The 14,609-nt window shown below is 50.0% G+C and overlaps 1 protein-coding gene across 5 annotated transcripts in view; it reads left to right on the top strand.

Moving 5' to 3' along the window:
• Window positions 1-14,609, top strand: part of ENTREP2 (endosomal transmembrane epsin interactor 2) — a 475,240-nt gene that overhangs the window by 456,931 nt on the left and 3,700 nt on the right. For all 5 annotated transcript variants that reach the window (XM_086711379.1, XM_086711378.1, XM_086711377.1 and 2 more), the window contains 3 exons: window positions 6,112-6,187; window positions 11,795-12,001; window positions 13,739-13,813. In XM_086711379.1, coding sequence (XP_086567505.1) covers window positions 6,112-6,187; window positions 11,795-12,001; window positions 13,739-13,813 — 358 coding nt within the window. The remainder of the gene's footprint in view (window positions 1-6,111; window positions 6,188-11,794; window positions 12,002-13,738; window positions 13,814-14,609) is intronic.

Below are 14,609 nucleotides of genomic sequence, written 5' to 3'. Positions count from 1 at the left end.
AGCCACAGAGGTGGTCACCAAGTCAGGGAACCAAGTGGGGAGAGCTCTATGGAATAACAATACTTTGGGATGCTAGAGAAAGAGGCTCCCCCAGCACAGGCTGCAGAGTAGAAAGAGGGCCTGGACTCACAGACACATGGTTCAGGAAGGGAGAGAGGGGCCAAGTGCTGCCCAGAGACGGTGAAGGGCTGACACTGGTCCCCCGCTGGCTCACCATCCAGATTACTGGTGACTGCGGCAGGAGCAGCTGCAATGGGGCAGTGGGGCAGGTGCCAGCATTGGCTAGAGGCAGGGATGGGACGTGGGGAGGTGTAGCAGTGGTCTGTCCCCATGGTTTTTGGATTCCAGTGGGCATCCCAGGCTTGTCAATCAAATACAGATGGCTGAGCCCACCCCAGAGTTTCTGAGTCCATAGTTGGGGAAGGGGAACCTGCCAAGAATTTGCATTCCAGGGGTTTCTGGGTGGCTCAGTCGGTTAAGCGTCTGACTCTTGATTTCAGCTCAGGTCAGGATCTCAGGGTTGTGAGCTCAAGCCCCATGTTGGGCTCTGTGCTGATAACACAGAGCCTGGTTGGGATTCTCTGTCTCTGTCTCTGTCTCTCTCTCTGTCTGTCTGTCTCTCTCTCTGTCCGTCTCTGTCTCTGTCTCTGTCTCTCTCTCTCTCTCTCTCTCTCTCTCTCTGCTCCTCCCCTGCTCTCACTCTCTCCCTCTCTCAAAATAAATCAATAAACTTAAAAAAAAAAGAATCTGCATTCCTACCTAAGTTCCAGCTCCTGCTGCTGTGTTCCTCTAGGGACATGCTTTGGGAACTGGAGTGGATCACTCTTGTGAGATGCTTGGCAAAGAGGAGAGAAGATAGGAGATAGTTAAGGAGACTGTGGGCATAGGGCATGAGGATGTTACCAAAGGGACGTGGAAGGGTCCAGACAGTGGGAGCACCTGAGCCGGGGTTGGGGAGGGAAGTCCCTCGAAGGCGGAAGGGGGATGCTGAGCCAACCTCAGATGGTCTGCTCCACCCTGTAACCAGCAGGGGCACCAGGCAGGGCAGCAGATGGGCCTGGAAACCCCAGCAAGCCCACAGGGGTGTGTGATTCTCCATGGCTGCCTTGGGGAGAAGGAGGAACTCTGCCACCATCCCCCAGCTGCTGCCAGTTGCCATCACAGAATTTGAGCTCCGTCCTGGGGCCGAACTTCGGCCTGCCCATCTGTCCTCCCATTTGTGAACGGTTACTCCCATTTCTAGAAGAGAAAATGCCACAGAAGGGTGAGTGACTGTGCACACTGCCCTGTAGAGAGCAGCAGGACTTCTCAGAGCCCTTTGCTTCTCAATCCTGATGACAGGGAACACCCACCCCCAACAACACTCCTCATGATGAGTGTGGAATGCCCATGTCCAAGCCTGTCAGGGACCCTGGATGCTGGAAAGTGGCCTCTGCATTTGGGTGTGACATTCGATGCACACCATACTGGCATACCAGAAGGCTACTGAGGAGTGTTTTATCGCTGATTTACTCTTTTTTCTGAAGCATATAGAATACAGGTCTTCCTTGACTTACAGGGGGATTTTCAATCCAAGAAACCCATGTGCTTTGAAAATATCCTTAATACCCCTAACCTACTGAACATCGTAGCTGAGCCCAGCCCAACTTAAGTGTGCTCACAACACTTCCATTAGCCTGCAGTGGGGCAAAAGCATCTAATACAAAGCCTGTATTTTAAAAAATATTTATTTATTTATTTATTTATTTATTTATTTATTTAGAGCAAGGAGGGGGCACAGAGAGAGGGAGAGAGAGAATCCCAGAGAGAGAATATGCACTGTTAGCACAGAGCCCAACATGGGGCTTGAACCCATGAACCATGAGATCATGACTTGAGCCAAAACCAAGAGTTGGATGCTTAACTGACTGAGCCAACCAGGCACCCCACAAAGCCTATATTACAATAAAGTGTTGACTATCTCGTGTAATTTATGGAACACTGTACTGAAAGCAAAGAACAGAATGGTTTTGTGGGTGCAGAATGGTTTTGTGAGGGTGTCCGTTGTTTACCCAGTCGAGTGGCTGGCTGCCTGGGAGCTGTGGCCACCCACCTCTGCCCAGCATCATGAGAGAGTACCATACTGCATATCACTATCCTGGGGGAAAAAAATCCAAAGTCAAAACTCAAAGTACAATTTCTTTCTAACTGAGCATGTATCACTTCTGTACCATCGTAAAGCCAAAAAATCCTAAGTCAAACCATCAAAGTTGGAGACCGTTTGTATGGGGGAGGATAATACTGGTTCTAATATGACACCGTTCTCCAAAACTATTGAGAATTCTCTAAATGGAGATTTCTTTCACATGATTTTGGTGAGAAAATCCTTAAGGGCAAAGGAAGGCCTGTCTCCTATTGCGTTGGCTCAGAACCCACCAGCTTACAAGTGCCTGCACAAACATTATGTGTGCAAGAAGTACGTGTCTGAATGGCCTTTCTCTGCGCTGGCTCTTCAGGGAGGGGGGCAGCATCTGGTGATTATGGGGCCACTGTAATTCTCCCCTCAAGGGGAAGCCTGTGCCTTGCTGGGCCCATTCTCTTTGACCCTGTGGTCTGGCAGCACTTTTCAATTCCACAGACACCTCTAGGAGTCTAGAAGCCAGTGAAACTCGTTCCCATCCACAGAGGGAAGGCTGTGCCAGCCAGCTGCCCCCCTCCCCTGGGGCAGTCCCCCCACCTGAGGACAGCAAGGAGCTGCCCCGCCTTTACGGCACAATCCTTTGTCACAGGGCAAGGCAGAGGTTAATTACTTCCCCTTATGGACAAACAGCACATAAACTGTCTATCAGTACTCGTTTGGATAAAGAGAGGAAGACAGACTGACAGAGGAGCAAAGCAGGCATTGTGTGGGCTCTGGACAGGCGGCAGGAGGCCGCTCCTTTGGGAGAACTTTTTGATGCGGGAAGGAAAAGCTCCCTTGACTGAGCACATTCATTCTGATCCATTCACTCTCCTGGATTGGCCACAGGCACGTTCTGTTCTCTGTTTGCAATGTCCTTCTCTTTCCCATGGCTTAAGACCGTACCTTGAGGGCAAGATCAGAAGGAGTGCATTTCTTTCTATAGCCAGAAAGTTACTGAGAATTTGCCAGTGTGCTATTCCTGTGGATGACAAGCTTACATTTCCAAGGACCATGGAAAACTGTGCTATATTCTATAGAACACAGAGCCATGAACTGAACAGAATCCCTTCCTTGTGGGACTCACAGGCTGGCATGGTAACAGGACGGCCTCCAATGAACTTTGCTGGGACTTCAGGGGAAAAAGGTAGAGTGGGATTGGCGTGTGAACAATGGAAAAGGTCTCCAAGGTGCAGTGTAGACAAACAGTGCTGCGACAGCCTGGGACCCGGCTGGGGAGATTAGGGTAATGAAGGAGGTTCATTGACATCATTTGGGTACAGATTTCATGACCCTGCGTGTCAAACTATAGCAGTGCCTTTGACGAGTTTGATATTTGGAGTTGACACGATCCAGCAGCACCTTGGGAATTTGAATTTGGTGGCAGTCTGGTGAGTAGGAGGGCAGCCTGAGGTACGAGGCTAGAAATGCTGAGGCAATGGACACAGGAGAAGCGCAGCCGACCACAAGTCCTAAAAGTCAGTATTTATATTTTCAAACAAAATCACTTTTGCATTTAAAAATCTGTAAGCAAAGTAGCTTCAAAGATTGCCTTGGGACACTAGGCTAAAATCTTAATTCACATTTTCTGTGATTACAGCCAATTGCCCCCAAAGAACAGCTCTTTATAGTTCTGATACTAGCTGGTTGACCTGACCCAGGAGTGGGGAATTTGCTACCAGAAATAGGGGAGAGTTTTCACGTGGTGTGTCTTAGCCACAGAGCTTCCCAAAAGAAAGGGAGATGAGGAGATGCGGCTTATTTGCATAAATGCCAACTGACTTTTTAATCACAACTGGTCACTATAACGTGTCTGGGAACAAATAAATGCAGCCTCTGAGTGTCCCATGTGAGGCCATACACACAGCATCTCCTCTCAGTGGCCCTCTCCTGCAAGAGCTGTGTTATAAACTTTTATTGCTAAACTAGAGTTTCACTTTAAATTCTGTGCCACAAGTATGTTTCTTCTCCACCCTTTTCCGCCGCCCTTATATTTAATCGAAAATGCTGTGTGAACCTCACAGCTATTTCCTCCACAGCTTTCGTGTGGCAAGGTGGCGTTGGCCATGAGGGAAGGCCAAATTCAAATTAAACCCTTGACACCCTGCTTACCAGATGTGATAGATACACTGCCAGGAGCCGTCTCCTCTCAAAACCAGATTTGACCGGGAGCCAGAGGGAAGCCAGTGATGCTTCTATGAAATATGAAATGAATCCAATTTCCTCCTGACCTTGTCCCATGGTGCATTTTATTCCTCTTGTTTTATTTATATTTCTTTATTACCAGAAGCTTTTCTTCAGGCATCAGGCCTCCAAGTTGCCACCCATCCCTGCAAAATTTAAAAAAAAAAAAATGTTAAGGGTCAGGAGGAGTATGGAAGGAAACGCACCTTGAGGATATTGTTCCTTTTTGTGTGATTTCGCAGAATATTCTCAACAGAGATTTCCAACATTGGTTGTAGGCATAGAGTGATTTCAGTGAAAAGGAAGGTGAGTGTTGGTGGCCGTGTGAGTCTCCCTCCCCCGAATTCCTCCCCAGCAGAACGGGATTGTGCTGAGGAAGGAAAATAGTGCATGCAGTATCACACATAGTTGGGATCAAAGGGAACATTTAGGCAGCTCTGGTTCTTCCCCACAAGTGCGGTTCTTGCCCCCCAAACCCTGTCGCACATTCCCCGCCCCCGGGGGCACGGTTCACCTGTTTTGTGTTGGTGAGAGGCCTGCAGCCTGGTTGAAAGAGCCGAAGGTGATCAGCTGTCTGATTGAAGTAGCAGGAGACAAGGGAGGCAGAGACATAATTACCTGAGCTGGAATGGGACCAAGCTGCAGGGGACCCCCTGAACTTCCCAGGCCTCCCCCTGAGCTCATTATTTGCAAGCAAGTCCCCAAAGCAATTCTGAAATAATACAAGGATTCAGAAATCATTTTCTGAGATAGCACAGGGGCACATGTATGTGGTATTTGTGACACCCAGACACATGGCCCATGTGGGACCATTGTGCCCTACAGTAGGGGTAGAACAGATGTGGTCACAGTGGGAACCGAGTGTGCGAGCAGAAGATGGGCAAGTGAAGACAGGGCAAGAGAGCAGATGTGCCCTACCCTCACCCAGCCAAGGAGGCCTGGTCTTCCCCTGCTTGTCCTCCCGATGGCCTCTCTGGGCTGAATGATCTATTTGAGAAGAAATATGCAAGAGCATGATAACTTCCAACATGATGCAAGCTTCACAGCCACTCAACATGACAGGACAGGACAGTATGCCCAGGGCCACGGGGCCTGCGCTCAACCCGGCACATGGCCTGAGTGGATCTGGACCTTGAACCCAAGCTTGGACAGGGAGGAAAGCCTTCTGAGTAACCTCTTGATTCCATCTGCAGAAGGCAGGAGGGAAATGGGGCAAGCACACGCTATGGGGGAGTGTGCGAGCTCACCGAGGCCAAAACTGTCTACTAAATGCCCACCCTGTGCCCAAGCCGTGCTGGCCCAGAGCATTACAGGTCTCTTGACTGTCCCCCTGTGGCTTTATTCTTCCTGGTGTGGAATCAGGGAAAAGAGTTGTTGGGAGGAAGGGGTTAGAAGTGAGGCCAGGGGCTCTCCTACCTCCTGCAGTGACTCTGGAGGATCCTATGTGGCCTCTTTCAGTCCCAAAGAGTGCTCCCTAGAAGTGGAAAGTGAGTGGGCTGAGGGTGGCTGGTGCCTGGCCCTGGTAGGCTCTTGGGGACTGCTTGGCACTCTGATTTCAGAAAGAGAAACAGGCTTTGGCCTTGGCAGCAACCCTCTGGCCTTGGCATCCTCACAGCCCGACTCCATAAATTTAGGGGAGAATGGCAGACGTGTAAGTACATGTCACTTAGTACTTCTTTCTAGAAGATGAGCTTTGAAGTCAGCCTTGATTTCTGGAGTCTGTTGTGCTGTGCCCTTCAAACTACCTGATGACCTGTTTCTTGCTGTAGCTTACGAGTGTAGATCAGCCGGCGACTGAGCCCAGCCCCGGGGACCCAGATGCCACTGCTGGCTTCAGCACACAAGGTAATCTTACCCTTTTGATCATTTGAAATAAGTTTATACTTCTCAAAGCATGTTTCCTTCCCTCCTACTTCCTTCTCTCCTCCTTCCTGCAACTGCCTTCCCACCATTTCTTATTCTTTAAGGGGATAGAATTTGCTACAGCTTCTGCTGTTTAGTACCATATTAGTTCTCCACAGTTCCTCCCTTACTGGCAGCAGTAGTAAGTCAGTACAGCTGGGGGACCTCATGCTTTCTGTGGCGGGATTTGCCCCCCTCTACTCCAGCGCCTTTCTCCTCGACTTGAGGGATATGGGTTTGAAGGAGCGCTTGACTCAGTCTGGGACGGACACTTCCCTGAGCAAAAACTGTACCAAGCTCACATCCACTGGGCTCCTCCCTCAGGAAGGGGCCAGGCCTGGGCCCCTGGGCCCCTGGGCCCACTGGCTTTGAGGGGGGGCACTGGGGAAAGGACACTACCAGTTGTGTCGTGGAACGCATTGAAGGAAAAATGTGGAAGGTCCGATCTCAGATGTGGGGTGGGAGCCGCAAGGCAAAGCCAGAGGTGAGGAGGTAGTTGAGGTGTCAGGAGAGCAGACAAGCCTGAGTAGCAGAGGGACACATGGATGAGGGTTGGGTGTTTCCATCTTCTTTGGGTCCCCAGGTGGGCTCATGGGGGCAGGTTTGTTCAAAGACAGAACTCAGCTAATTCGTGAGAGGACTAAGGGTCTCAGAAAGGACACCCATTATAGTCCCAGGGCTGTCTGCCCTTGACCCCAACTCTTAGTTAACATCTGAGAAATATGAAGGGGCCATCCTTCTGTGAGGACGCCTCTGGGTTGTAGGAAGCCTGGTCTCTGCAGTTGTGGGATTTGGAAGTGACCTTGTCCTTTACCTGGTGGCTCCAAGCAGTCATCAAAAGCTGTGTCTAAGAGGTGGTGTCCTGTGACCTTCCTAGAGACTACTTCAGGGCACAGTGTGTCTCAGTCCCCCAGTGCATTCTAGACTTTGGGCTGAGGGGGCTCCCCCTTCTCCATCCCAGCCCCATCACTCCTGAAAACACAAGTTCTGGAGGAAAACATGGTTGGAAAGGCCGAGCAGCCTGGTGGCTCCTGGAGTCCAGGGCAGATAGTGATGGACAGAGGAGTCAGGAATTCATCCGGGCTAGGCCTTCCTCACTGCTCAGGCTCCAGACAGTTAACTGGGCTTGACTGAGAAGCTCGGGGCTGCTTCCAGCACTGACTTCTGGCAGAGGGGCCAGGCCTAGAAGTGGGCAGGAATATATGGAGAAGTACTGACAGAGGCTCATGGGATGGCAGGCCAAGCAGGATTCACTGTAGAAAAGATTGCCCCCCCCCCACTGGGTAATTTCTATATGGGCTGAGGTTGAGGTCAATGTCATTTTTGGGGCTATGCATATCCAACTGTCCCAGATCATTTATTGCTTTTGTTCCTTTGTCAAAACCCAGCTGGACATAATGGCATGGGTCTATTTCTGGGCCCTCTTATCCTGTTCCATTAATTTGTGTGTCTGTCCCTCTGCCACTAGAACCCTCTCCTGATGACTGTTGCTCTGTGGTGAGCCTTAATATCAGGCAAGCCCGACCTCTGCTTTGCTTTTCTTTGTCAAGATTGTTCTAGGTACTCTAGGGTCTATGTATTTCCATGTCAATTTTAGAATCCACTTGTCTGTGTCTATAAAAACTCTAGCTGGGAATTTAATAGGAATTTCATTCAATTTGGGGGGGGCGGTATTTATTGTTTGAGAGAGAGACAGCGACAGAGCATGAGCAGGGGAGGGATAGAAAGAGGAGGAAACACAGAATCCAAAGCAGGCTCCAGGCTCCCAGCTGTCACCACAGAGCCCAACAGGTGGCTTGAACTCACCAATCATGAGATCATGACCTGAGCTGAAGTTGAACGCTCAACAGACTGAGCCACCCAGGTGCCCCGGAATTGCATTCAACCTATAGAGCAATTTGGGTAGAATTGCTATCCCTGCAAAGCTGAACATTCTTGTGTAGGAACATAGTACATCTGTCTCTCTGTTTATCTGGATCTTCTTTGGTTTCTTTCATCAGTATTTTATCATTTTCAGAATACAGATCCTGAGCATGTTTTGTTAAGGGCATACTTAGGAATTTCATTTTCTGTGGAGCATCTGTAAATGGTATTCTGTTTTTACTTTTGGTTTCTGCCTGCTCATTGTTAGTACATGTGCCCAACCATGGGACAGATGTGATTCATTCTTGTGTGATTTCTCTTGCATCCTACAACCTTGTCGGACTCACAAATTTAGCTCTAAAATTTTTTTTGGGGGGGGGTGGGAGGGAGATAAATTCTAGTATTATTTTTCACCTATTGAAATAAAATAGTAATGGGGATATGGATGCTGGCAAGGCCGCAGGGAGGTGCTTTACCCAGCCCTGACTGGCAGCTTGGAACTCAACCCTTTTGACAGAGCATCTTGATAAAGAGCCATAAAATGTTTATGCCATTAGATGTGGTGATCACACTTCTAGAACTGCCCGAGGGAAATAATGCAAAAAAAAAAAAAAAAAAAAAAAAGAAGAAGAAAAAAGAAGAAAACAAAAAATAAAACCATAAGCATGAAGATAACTTTTGTTTTTCATAAGAATAAAAACTTACAGGGACAATGAAGTCCATTGGTAAGAGTTAAGGAAAATATGTTATGTATGCTAAATATATCATCATACATTAATTAGGAGAAATTGTGATCTATTTAGGTGAAAAACTGCAAGTCCACTGGGATTATTACTACCATACAGTCTCACAGCACAAGCCAGTGAGGGTGTACAAGAATGAGTTACTGTCTTGGCCTATGAGCTTTCCCTATAATGCTACCCTAATCTTATCTTTCCATTACTTATAGATATTCAGAGCTAAGTCACATTTCTCTCTCTGTGACTCTGTTTTCCTGATGAACTCAGCCATTGGATTATCACAGACTTTAAGAAAATTGGGACTGAGGCACCTGGGTGGCTCAGTCAATTGACTGAGTTTCTAACTTTTGATATCGGCTCAGGTCATGATCTCACAGTCATGGGATCGAACCCCGTGTCAGACTCCACGCTGACTAAGGAGCCTGCTTGGGATTCTCTTTCTCCCTCTGCCCCTTTCTCTCTAAACAAACAAACAAACATTATTAAAAAAAAATTGAGACCAAGGGTATATTATTATGTCCAGTCTCATCAAATGGTATATATTAAATACATACAGGTTTTTGTATGTCAATTATACCTCAATAAAGCTGTGAAAAAGCAAGAAAGCTGAGTTCAAGGAGGATCAGCAGGAAATAAATATTCTTCAAAATAGTTTTAATATACTTCTGTGTAATGTTGATAGAATTAATAATTATGCTTTCTGGTTTGAAGTGTTCTAATGATACAGGGAAGTATTTCTTCTCTACATTTATACATTCACCTTTGAGTGTTTGCCCAATCAATTCCTTAGAATAAATTCCTAAAAGTGAAATTGCTGAGGCCAAGGAAATGTGTATTTTAGGTTTTGATGTGTTGGCCACATTGCATTCTAGGAAGGTTTTCTTGCTGGTTTGCACACCCAGCAGCAGTGTTTATGACACCCCAAACATCGTCATTCCTGGTGATCTTTGTCACTCTTGCAGGTGACTGTAGTACACACACAAGATTGAGTGTGAACAGCTTTTTACACATTTAGTACCTAAGTGTAGGTCAGTTTAGGGTCCACTTTTTTGCAGTGTTTTGTGGGGTTATTTCTTTCTTTTTTGGTAGATTTGTAAGAAAACTATCACTTAAATAGAGACATTTTCTCACTTTTCCTATTCACTGTAGGGATGCTTTCCCTGTTAATGATGCCTGTTGCTATACACAGTTTTAGAATTTTTCTTGCCAGATTTATCAAACTTTTCCATTCTGGTTTCCGTCATGGTGACAACGTCTTTCTCCACCCTAAGTGTAGACTTATTCTCCTATTTTCTACTACTATACTTCTAGTATTTTAAAAAAGAAAAGGATTAATCATTCTGAAGAATGTTTAAAGTTTATTTTGAGAGAGAGAGCATGTGCAGGGGAAGGGCAGAGAGAGGGAGAGCAAGAGAGAATCTCAAGCAGGCCTCACACCATCAGTGCAGAGCCCAATGCAGGGATCGAACCCACGAACCGTGAGATCAACACCTGAGCAGAAATTAAGAGTCGGACTCTTAACTGACTGAGCCACCCAGGCACCCCTGAAGATTTTTTTTTTTTTGCATATGATTTGTGAGGTTCAGTTCATCTTTCTGTTTTCCAGAAACAGCATCTATTGGGAGGGCAAGGGTAGACAGTGCAGGGCTGGGGAAGCAAGAGCACTCTAGAAGTGGGCTGCTTCCAACCAGCTCCACCACTTGGCGGCCTCACAACCCTCTTCCCCTGAGGTCGCTTAACCGTGTTTCCGGAGTGGTTAGCTGGTGGGCCATGAGGATTACGTGGGAGGTCACCTGTAAACCTCGTGGCAGTGGGGAAGCTCTCAGAAACAGAGCGCACTGGCAACAGAGAGGCCTCCCACAGGACCCACAGAAAGGGATGGATGGGACAGACCCCAAAGCTTCCCACCCTGGAGTTGTTCAGGCTCCTGTGAGTCTTACAAAGCATCCCCCAGGTGAGCTGCTCACCTCAAAAATCTACCCCTGTGGAGTGATTTGCCTCACAGCAAGCAGCTGTGACGTTGCCTGGTGATGGGATCAAAGAGCAGAGGGAGCAATGCTTCTCAAGCTTTAAAAAAATGTGCACACAGGTCCCTGAGATTTTAAGACAGATTTTGATCCAGTACCCCTGGGTAAGGAAGGCCCTTGGAGTAGTGAGGGGCTAGAGCCCGATCTGACCAGCATCACAGGGATATAACAGTGGGTCGCACACTTAAGGGGCATCAGAATCCCCTAGGGGCTTGTTTGAACCCCCATGGCTGGGCCCACCCCCGAGTTTCTCATTCATTGGGTCAGAATTCTGCCATATCCCCAGGCAATGCTGATGCTGCTGGCCTAGCCCACACTTTGAGAATCAGGTGGGCATCACCGGGCTGGTTCCTGCACCTGCCTGACCAGTGCACGGCTTGCACTTGAGGCCCCAGGCTGTACCCTTCTGTGTGGGGCAGGCAGGTTCTCAGGCCCATGAGGACCTGGCTAGGATGCCCTGATGTCCCCCTGAGCCCTGCCCTTCTCTACGTGGACCCTGTTCATGGAGCACCCTCTGACCTCCACCTTCCTGTACTTCAGATCCCCCAAGGGATACCCTGGATAGGAGATGGGGCTGGTTTCCAACTTTTAGTCTCTTGTGGAGTGTGAAGGGTGTACATGCCCCCACCCTATATCCCTCCTGGGAATGATTCTTGAGAGATCATCTGGTGTCCCCCAAAACCTTTCTAACACCACAGAGCATCTGTAGACCTGTTCGGTGTTCACACGCCCCCAGGATTACAGGTTTGTCTAGATTTGGCATTGAAGAGCAGACTGCTCAGGCCCCCTGTGGGGGAGCTCCAGGAGGCTGAGATTTTCACTCTCAGCTCCATCAGGGGTGTGAGCAGTCACTGTGCCTGTCTCGGGTGGCTCTGTGGTGGCCCATTGCCAGTTCTAACACTAGGTCCCTTGCCTTGCAGAGCCCGCAGATAGCTCGAGCCTCCTGGCATCCGAGGGTGCCACCGCACCAGGCCTAAGCCCTGAGGGCCCTGTGGGTGCCTCACAGCCCCTGCCACCTGACCTCGAGTCCCCTGAGGGCCCTGACCAGGGCACGCAGGCACTGCCAGGTCCCGGGCGTGTGGCCCGCTCCACCAGCGACCCCACTTCGTGTGCATCCAGTGTGGCAGGTACGACTGGCCCAGCCCCCTTGTGCCCCCAGCGTGTGCCCTACTCTGCCCTGGACACTGCAGGCCTCAGTGAGCTGAGAGTCAAGGCCAGGCCTTGGGACCTCGGCTTAGGGGCCACTTTGGGAATGTGGTCTTAATGCCCTAGGGCTCTAGGGAGGGAGAGACAGTCAGGGGCCCCTGTTGTGTACCCACCAGGCTTTCCACTTTCTGGCTGGGGAGTAAGGAGAGAAAGGATGGAAGGCTTGGGGTGATGAGAGCCCACTCGGGGTCAGCCAGCCCCTGATATTAGCCTGCTGGTTGTACCCCAGCTCTGGGGCCCAGGTGGGCACTCAGGTCAGGCAGATGACCACAGGCTGTATCCATCCATCAGCCAGGACTAGCCTGGGCTCCACCCTTTTGGAAGTGCCAGTGCCTGCTGAGTGGTCTGGTGGGACCCAGGGCCACATAAGGTATGTCTGTGTCTCAGTGATGGCTCTAGGTGGGTGGGGTGCCCTCTAGCTGGAGCTGCCCCCAGCAGAAGGGGTGTGTCTCCAGTAGCATTTCCTGGGCACCCTTGGCAGCACTCCATGTGTGTGGCTTGGAGCTGGGGTCAGAATCACCCACATGACTCTTGAGTTGGGCGGTGCCTTCCCTGGGCTGCAAGACATGGCATCAGAGTTCCTGGATTTGCACTTCACACCAGCTCCCCAGGTGGTCTTGTGCATCCTGAGGTTGGAGAACCCGTGCTTCCTCCCATGATGCTAGGTTTTGAGGGGGGAGGACAGACGTGTCTTTGCCAGTAGAGACTAGTGGGTATCATGGCTTCAGGGCCATTGGCCTGCACGCTTCGTCCAGTGAAACTGTAAGAACCCTGAAGAGGCCCCCTGGCTGCCTGGACTCAGTGGTGTTGGGCCAGCTGACCTCCAAATAGACAAGACCCATGCCCCAGGAGAAGTGTATCCCTGGAAGGAACTAGGAACCCACGGAGGTCATTGCCTACCAGGGCCCTGCTGGTGGAGACGTCAGAGTTTGCACCTGGAAGCTCTTTGGCCTGCAGTCCTCTATCTCGCTACCTCCCCTCCCACATTCAGTTACCAGCTCACTAGACAAGATCCCATAAGACTCTTCTCCTGAAGCAGCCCCCCACACACACACCTCCTTCCCCTGTGCTGGGCTCCTCTGAACCCAGGCTCAGCCTTCTCCCTGCTAGGGCTATTACACGTGCATGTTTAGGGGAGTGTCTACTCTGTGGCCCCCTGATGGCTTCCTTTGGCCTATCCTCCCCTCAGGGAAATTTGGACTCCACAAATCATTACATTTTAGGGGTGAGGATGGAGAGAAGACGAGTCACAGTGCCTTCTCTGCGTCCCCACACCACCCTGTTGGCACAGCCTCTTTGCAGCTCCACAGGACAGTTACTGTTCTATGTGTCAAAAGCATGTGGCTTCCCGCGGTCTCTGGGGACCTTCAGACATGGGATGGGGCGGAGGGGAGGCATTCTGATGAAATACACTGGGTTTGCTTGTGGCATTGGCTGCTGTGCTGTGCCCAGCCAGGGGACACTGCCTGCCCTGTGGCAGATGCCGGCTGTGGGGCTGCTTCTGTGTGATCCATGCACAGGTTTGTTTAAGTTCACGAGTTTTCCTCTGCTTATCCAGCATCTAAAATCTATCTCTTACCTGAGGGAGGGTGATTATAGTGTTACGGGGAATGCCTTTTTCCGTTTCATGTGTTACCAGAGTTCTCTCTCTGATTAAGGCAACACCTCTTCGCATCCGCCCTCCTGCAGCCAGGACCTTGAAGCAGGACTGGCCAGGGCTGCTCTGGGGACCGGTGAGATACTCTAAAACGCTTTGACACCTGCTGCGAGATGGGGGGCTGGGGGGTGACTGGTGGGCTTTGTCTGAGCCCAGCCCTCCCGTTGTCACCCGTGAACATGGGCTCTGCAGCCCTGTGGGCTTTGAAAGGACAGCCTTCCCTTCCCTTCTCTCATGAGGACATGTTAGAGCCTATAACTGACAACATGCATGCAGCCATTTGTTTCACTGTATTTATGAGATGCTATTTTGAGGGGAGATTGGCCTCATGTGTGAGGGGTTTTTTTGTTTTTGTTTTTTTGTTTTTTTTTTTTTACAGTTTCTCATGCTTAATTATCAGGCTTGCTCCATTGCTATCAAAAATAGGCCAGACCACCCAGAATGTGTTTCCTCTGTGTGACCAGACACATGCTGTGAGCAAGTCAGGCCTTAATCTGGTCCTTGGTGAGTTGGTCACAGGAGACTGGCCAGGGCTGGCTTTCTCTGGAGGCACCATCAGACCAGGGCCTGCTCCTTGGGTTATCCAGAGCAGCCACATGGGCCCTGTTGGGAGCTACTTCCAGGTCCCCTGGCCTTGGGCCTGTGGGTACTAGGAGCAGGGCCCTGATGCATCTGAAGTGGCTCCTGTCCACCCTTGACCTGGTGGGGGGTGCTCTCATTGCCCCTCTGGCACCCCCAGTTCTGATCTTGAGGCAGACCTGTCTCTAATGCCATTGGACCCACAGGGGCAAAGGTCATTGAGGGAGGGAAGGCTGAAAAGGGTCAGTGCCCTGTGAGCTCAGGAATTCTGGCAGAGAGACAAAAGAAAGGGG

The sequence above is a fragment of the Puma concolor genome, chromosome B3 (genome assembly GCF_028749965.1).
Source record: "Puma concolor isolate L17-30 chromosome B3, mPumCon1.1.hap2, whole genome shotgun sequence".
Lineage (NCBI taxonomy): Eukaryota > Metazoa > Chordata > Mammalia > Carnivora > Felidae > Puma > Puma concolor.
This window is presented reverse-complemented; position numbering and strand designations above follow the sequence as displayed.